The 7682-nt window shown below is 35.9% G+C and overlaps 1 protein-coding gene across 2 annotated transcripts; it reads left to right on the top strand.

Moving 5' to 3' along the window:
- Positions 1-1058: 1058 nt before the first annotated feature.
- LOC132141128 (diacylglycerol O-acyltransferase 2-like) lies at positions 1059-7533 on the top strand. 2 transcript variants are annotated; one of them, XM_059550380.1, is made up of 8 exons: positions 1059-1532; positions 4854-4949; positions 5084-5191; positions 5661-5731; positions 5855-6059; positions 6150-6324; positions 6649-6829; positions 6972-7533. In XM_059550380.1, exons 1-8 carry the CDS (start codon positions 1391-1393, stop codon positions 7047-7049), a joined length of 1056 nt encoding a protein of 351 aa, XP_059406363.1. In that variant the 5' UTR covers positions 1059-1390; the 3' UTR covers positions 7050-7533. The 2 variants fall into 2 exon arrangements, with proteins under 2 accessions (XP_059406363.1, XP_059406362.1); XM_059550379.1 differs by having other exon boundaries at positions 1063-1532; positions 6649-6833.
- Positions 7534-7682: the final 149 nt, after the last annotated feature.

The raw sequence follows: 7682 nt of genomic DNA, 5'->3' as shown, positions 1-7682 counted from the left end.
GAGAACATTTCATTACAATGATTGTTTCTTGGCTCAAAAGTGCTTCAAATCTTTGCTTCATGGCCAAATTTTGGATGGACAATCAGCTGCAGCCATATGTGACTGGTCATTATGCAACCAAACGATAACATACCAGTGCAGATTGCCAGTTCTCGAAATAAAATGAGAAACATCAACTATAGAAGAACTTATTATTTTAAAATAATAGTTATTTTAAATGCTTTGTGAATAGCTATTTCCTGTTTCATTCCTGCCATGATCTTTGGTTTCTTGTGAAGCACACATTTGTATAGTAGACTTGCAGAGACAGGGCTGATACATCTTTCTATCACAGCAGGTACACTGATACAATTGTGATTAGGAAAAAGGTTTGTTTTTTAATTTTTAATTAAAATCATTTGTCTCTTAATCCATTTCTAAGACAAAGAAAACCCTCTGTCTTTAACAATTACATTTAAATAATACTGCAACGTGATTTTACACTGGACAAAAATCTCTTTTGTTTCTTATGTAGCCTACATAATATCACGGATAGAGTTTTGGTTCCTTGCCACTGTGACCTTTGGCTTGTTTAGTTGGGGACAACATTTCTGGCAATATTGACTCGATTGCACAGACGCCATTTAAAGCGAAATTAACGGAGCTGGATGATGTCATCAATCAACAATGAACTGACTTTAACTGAAAAACGCACTGTTTTCTATGTCCTCTTGCATTGTTGGCATACTTTTTTCCTTTTTAACAGTGTAAAGCTGCTTTGGCACAATCGTTTTGTATAAAGCGCTATATAAATACAACTGACTTGACTAATATAGGTTATGCCTATCACTGATATTAAAAATTGAATAGCTACTGGATGTTGGTTACTTATTTATAAGAAAATATTGTATATCAATCTATAAGGTTCACCTTTTGACTAGAAAAACAGGTTTTCTTTGAAAAGAGCAACAACGCCATATTTCCTAAGAACATCAAGAAGCAACAAGTGGCAAGCACTAGGTAACATTTTTTAAATGCAGCGCTTGTGCGTTCTGCGTTGCATGCGCGCGCACATTCGCTCCACCCTCCTACAGATGTCCCACGCGCGCGAGGAGTGTTCATTCAACAAAACTGCGCCGCTGGCCCTTCCGCGTAGCAGGGGTATTTAAACGATATCTCGCGATCCTGTGTCTTATTCTGACATAAGAGTAGGCGTTTCTGGCGTATTCGTTGTCTATGCATGCCAACAAAGACTCGAAGATTTGTTTATTGTTTACGATTTCTGTTAAGGAAAAGGGTGACTTCCACGGCTTTCAGTCATGCGGACGCGGATTCGTAAGTGGTTGGAGATAAAAACCAGATAGCCAGTTCCTTAAGTGCCCACATACATTTACAATGACGCGATTAGAAAATGAATCGTTATCTATTTGAACAATTGAACCGATCAAAGTGCAAACAAGAAACAAGAGAGGCTTCTATCGGGGAAGGTGTGGAAGAGGAATCGTTTGCTACAGGAATCACTAAAATTGGCCATTTAATGGGAACAGATAACGGTAGGCTCTCACGAATTTCAGTACAGTACAGGATTTGACTGGAGAAGGATACTCTCTAACACATTAGAAAATGATTTCAAATGTACGACAACATTTCAAATGTTAGCCAGGAAATTTGAAATTGATTTCAAATGTAGCTTTAACCGAAAAGTTGTTAAGATTATGTGTGTAAATCTTGTTAATCAGTAGGCCTAAATGTTTAAATAGAATTATCGTATTGGTCTGTCGTTACACTGTCGTAACACTAAACGTTGTAAGTATGCAGAAGTAGTGTACATATTTCGCAATTTAAAAAATAAATACATGCAATACATTCGAATTTCTGGAAGCTCACATTACACAATATCACTGCTCTAAGTTGGGTCAAGATGTCAGATTTGTAGCCTACATATTCGATGACACGTCCTTTAGTCATCTTTACCTATAACGAGTTGGTTTCGAATGCCACGTTGAAATTCGGCTATTTAATGATTAATGAGAGGCATTCTGGGATAACTATATCCAACATCGTTAACGATATTATGTTAATTTGGCTATCTATTTGAAGTTCTATATATCTAGATTGTGATGCTGATAAGCACCATAAAGACAGATTGCAAAATGGAATGCTGCATGCTGAATTAAAGTTAATTAAAATGTGGCCATTTTAAGAGCAATATTTATTAAACTGTATAGACAAAATACAGCAAACAGTGTATAGCATTATCCACACAATAACATCAGGGTAACATTACCTAAACTTAATGTTACAAACATGTACAAAACCTAAAATGTTATATAAAACATCACACCATATAACTGATAAGACAATTTCTGATTTTCACAGTAATTGTAAGCAATTATATAATTGGAATAATAAATACACATTTATAATAATTTACAGTAAACTTAAAATGTTCTTTAAATTTTTTTTTTCATTGTGTATGCTACCATACCTACGGTTTATGTACACCCAAAGTCTACATCTTGAATTGAAGGTGATTTTCTGACTGAGGAACAACATGACACCACATTGAGACACAAACACATTGTTTTGCCAAATAAAACAAACCTTTTAAAATGTTTAGGATGGGGCCTTCTTCAAGTTCAACACATCCCTGGTCACAGAAGTAGGTCTAGGCTCTCTGCTGAAGTTGCACTCACACCTACCGCTGTCAGAAAAAAATACAAATTAAAAAGATACTCCACCCTAAAATGAAAATTTGGTACACTTTCTATGAAGCCCATATTTATAATACATTATAAGGGTATTCTTAAGGCATTATAATGAATGCATAATGCATTATAAAAAAAAGTATAATATGTTGCATCATCTCATGAATATTCATAAGAACAGTTTTAATATATTACAATATTTACTTATTTGTGGTTATAGCTTTTAAGAGTATGATGATTTAGAACACAATGAACATGTTGCCTCCACTTTTAAAATGGATTACATTTCTGTAATTTTTGCCATTTTTCTGATGCTACTTTACTTAAAGCAGTCAAAGCCCAATTATAAGTAGTAATAATAATAAAAATAATAATTAAAAACATAAAAAACAGCCATAAGATCAGATAAGATGAATGTGTACTATCTTTATTGTAATATCAGTTTGATATTGATAAATACCCTTATAATATTTTATATATACAGGCTTCATAGAAAGTGTTACCAAGAATTTTGTCATTAATCACTTACCCACATGTCATCTCAAACCCATAAAAGCTTTGTTCATCTTCAGAACACAATTTAAGATATTTTGGATAAATCCGAGAGGCTTGTGACTGTCCCATTGACTGTCAAGTAAATTACACTGTCAAGGTCCAGAGAAGTATGAAAAGCATTGCCATAATAGTCCATCTTCCATCAGTGGTTCAACCGTAATGTTATGAAGTGACGAGAATACTTTCTGTACGCGTAGAAAAAACAACAACAACTATATTCAACAATTTGTCTGTGTCTCTCTGCATCGAGCACCATTTTGGAGAATATCTGCTGGACGCAAGTAGCGTATGCTATTCTGTGTCTGCCGTGCTGCACCGATGCACTGTTTTTGTTCAAATCATAGCATAAATACACATAGAAGACGTGTCGTGGATGACACAGAATACATTGGATATTCTCCAAAATAGGACTACAATGATGCGGAGAGACACAAAGGAGATAATGCTTCATAATGTTACGGTTGAACCACTGATGGCAGACGGACTATTCAAATATGTCTTTCTTTTCTGGACCTTGACAGTGTAATTTACTTGCCAGTCAATGGGACAGTCACAAGCCTACCAGTTTTCATCCAAAATATCTTACATTGTGTTCAGAAGATGAACAAAGCTTTTACGGGTTTGGAACGACATGGGGTTAAGTGATTAATGACGAAATTTTCATTTTGGGGTGGAGTATCACTTTAAGTGCCAATATTTTTTATCTTATTAGTAATATCTGTAATTGATTTTCAGAGACTTTTTCCCCCTCAAATTATACAAAAGACACAACATTTCAATTGAAAATCTAAAAAATCTGGCTTTTATCAAATAGCTGTAAATAATTATCAAGATATAATGAAATATAGGAGCTGCTAGAATCTATTTGATTTAATTAGAAGGTTTCTGTATTAGATCATACAGCCCACTACTGTCCACGTAATCATGGTTTTAAGTCCAGTACTAGTCAAGCCCAATAAAGAAAACCTCTTATATTAGCTACACATTCAAAATCACTCACATCAGTTACAGTCATCGGACAGCTATGTTGCTAGCATCTGCAGAGACAATAAGCCAATAATTACATAAGGACTGTAACAGAATATAACATATTGAATGAACATATCGAATGTTAGGCAATAGATAATAAACAGACATTCACTACAGGCCATTTTTCTGCCCCAACATTTTAGATCTATTGGGCATTTTAGTGACTTTCTGTGGCCTTTTTGTGCTGAGCCCTGGTTAATTTCTGAACCTGCTGCCTGCTGAAATGTGACGTCCAGATTGCCCAGTAAATATATTTGTATATGTAATATGTATGTATAATATGCAATAATATGTATGACACAGATCTACAGTGGGTCAATCTGAAGACTGATGTCTGCACAGGTTCAGGTCACTGGTTCGAATACTTTTGCCTGGTTGCAAATATTTTTTTGAAATCTCCAATGTTATTAAAATGTGACATTTGACAAAATTCTTTTTTAACATTTGCTTCTGTAATTTTAGCGAATTAGATGGCCTGCTCAAATAACAGTTCATCTGGGGTGACGTGTGATCAGCAGTTACAAGAAATTTGAGAAGAATGTGTTACCAACCTTAATCTGTTTTCTCCTCTCTTTTTTCCAGTTTCAGAGTTAAAGGGGAAGGAGGACAAGTCTCAGTGGAAGGAGTTCATCGAGGATATAAGTGTTTTACAATGGGTGCTTTCATTTCTGTTTTTAGGTAAAACCTGTTGTACACACACACAGAAAAATATATACTTTTGGGTGCTGAATAGAAATTTCCATGAGGCCTCCCATTGTGTGTCAGATTGACACTGTAACATTATAACTAACTCTGAATGTGTGTGTTGGCAGGAACGGCCTGTCTGCTGTTGATGATCTATTTGATGTTCACCTCTCTGTGGCTCATTCCCACACTCTACTTCTCATGGCAGATCTATGATTGGCACACACCCGAAAGAGGTCAACCCATCATAACAACACACATTTTTACTCTTAACAGTACACACAAAAGAATGTGTAGAAGGTTAAATGGATAGTACCCTAAAAATTAAAATAATGTAATCATTTACTCACTCGTGTCATTAAAAACCTGTATGACTTACTTTTCTGGTTTGGGTAAGACATTCTGAGTAATGTTTTTTTTTCACTAAATCTGTTTGGTTACCAACATTCATCCTAATATCTTACCTGTTCTACAGAAAAAACCAAATCACACAGGTTTATAAAGACATGAGGGTGAGAAAATGATCAGTCATATCAAAATGATCAGTCTAAAGAGTTGTCATTTTTAGGGTGAACTATCCATCTAAATTCACAGGTTAAACTAAGATCAAATAATTCAATTAAGCCTCATTCTTAAAACAGCTTTCACTGTCTGACAGAATTCAAAATATTGTGTCAAAATGTTAATATTTTCTGTGTCCACTAGGTGGCAGACGAACAAAGTTTGTGAGAAGCTGGGAAGTATGGAAACACTACAGAGACTATTTTCCTGTGAAGGTAAACATTACACCCAGTAATTGACATAACATATCAGTTGTTCTTTGACTTTAACTCTTGAATTTTTTGTGTATCCCACCCCTTTTTTTCTCTCTATCCTTCTTTGACTTTCCATTCCTTCAGCTAGTAAAGACTGCTGAATTAAATCCCAGTAAGAACTATATTTTGGGTTGTCACCCCCATGGCATCATGTGTGTGGGAGCCTTCTCGTGTTTCAGCACAGACCGGAATGGATTTGCAGAAACCTTTCCTGGAATACGCCCCACGCTTGCAATTCTGGCTGGACTATTCCGCCTTCCTCTCCTCAGAGAGTATATTTTGTCTGCAGGTCAGAAACGAAAGTTAAATTGAGACTCAATGAGAGAGAAGACGACATTGAAAAGGATGAAGTGTATCTCCATCTATTTCTCTTTCTCAGGTCTGTTGCCTGTGAGTAAGAAGAGTTTAGATTACTTGCTGAGCCGTACTGGTGTGGGTAATGCTGTAGTCATCATCATTGGTGGGGCAGAGGAATCACTTACCTCATCTCCAGGAGTAAACACTTTAGTCATGAAACACAGGAAGGGTTTTGTACGACTGGCCCTTGAACATGGGTAAGAAAGAGACCAGAACAAGACAAGAAGATTGACTGAAATAAACTTAAACTAGTGGTTCTCGACCAGAGATCGGGGCCCACTATGGGGCCTCAGCAAACTTCCAAGGGGGCCACCAGATGACTGAAATTACTATAGTAATAATAATACAATGAATATACATATTCACATTCTTCTTATTATTTATGAATAAAAATAAGCTCAAATAAACTCAAAATGCTAAAAAGCACACACATTATAAGCAGCAGCTGCCAACTCATGAAAAACTTTTCTCATTTTAACATGTTTGACTACATCTCCTGTGTCTTGTTGCTATTCACTCAGGGCTGACCTGGTTCCTGTGTACTCCTTTGGTGAGAACGAGCTGTTCCCACAGGTGGTTCTGTCCGAGGGCAGTGTTGGTCGACGGCTGCAGGCTCTTTTTAAGAGAATTATGGGTTTTGCCCCATGTCTCTTCACTGGGGGGCGCTGGCTGCTTCTGCCATACAGACACCCCGTCACCACTGTGGGTCAGTTCAAAACACTTGCATTTCACATCATATTTTTATGATTATTGTTTTTATAAAGAATCAATATGTTGTTCATAGAAACCTTTTTTTATCTTTATGCTATGTTCTATGAATGCATTGGTCTTTTGTCTCTTTCAGTGGGCCGTCCCATTACTGTGCCTCAGGTTGACAGTCCATCGCGGGAACAGGTGGATCATTACCACAGTTTATACATGAAGGCTCTGTCTGAACTTTTCCACAGACACAAAACCAGCTGTGGACTGGCTGACACACACGAGCTGCGCTTCATTTAGAAATGTTGGAAAGCACAAAGTTATTGAAACAGCTGCTGGAATTATGATGTGGGACTAAAATATACTTATTTCTGTATTGTTTTCATGTGAACGGTATAGGTTTTTGGTTCTCCAAAATGATGCACAAAAGCTAAGAGTGGACCAAATGAATGAATGCAGTTTGGGATCTTAAACAGAATGATACTCTCTTCCTATGGAGCTGCATATGTGCTATAAAATAACACACACACACACAAAAAAAAGTATTCATCCAAAAAGAAAGGATTTATCAACTTTATCACAGTGATGGACATTTAAAACATTTTAATGCACGTATTGAAAATATGTATAAAGGGTATTTTTAAAAAAGTATGAAAATAGAATTTACAGCTAATAATTATATTAAAATAAGAAATATGAATGATTTATACCTGCATATTAATGCTTTTTTTTTATTCATCAGTGGCATTTTAAAGGGCAAAGTCTTGAAAATACCTTTCTTCTTGCAAAACAAATCATAAAACAAGCAAATTTTTACCAATTCCGGTCATTTATTTGTTTCAGACAACAACATTTT

Source organism: Carassius carassius, chromosome 5 (assembly GCF_963082965.1).
Source record: "Carassius carassius chromosome 5, fCarCar2.1, whole genome shotgun sequence".
In the NCBI taxonomy this organism is placed as follows: Eukaryota; Metazoa; Chordata; class Actinopteri; order Cypriniformes; family Cyprinidae; genus Carassius; species Carassius carassius.
Note: the sequence above shows the minus strand (reverse complement) of the source record. Positions and strands in the feature narration are given on the sequence as shown.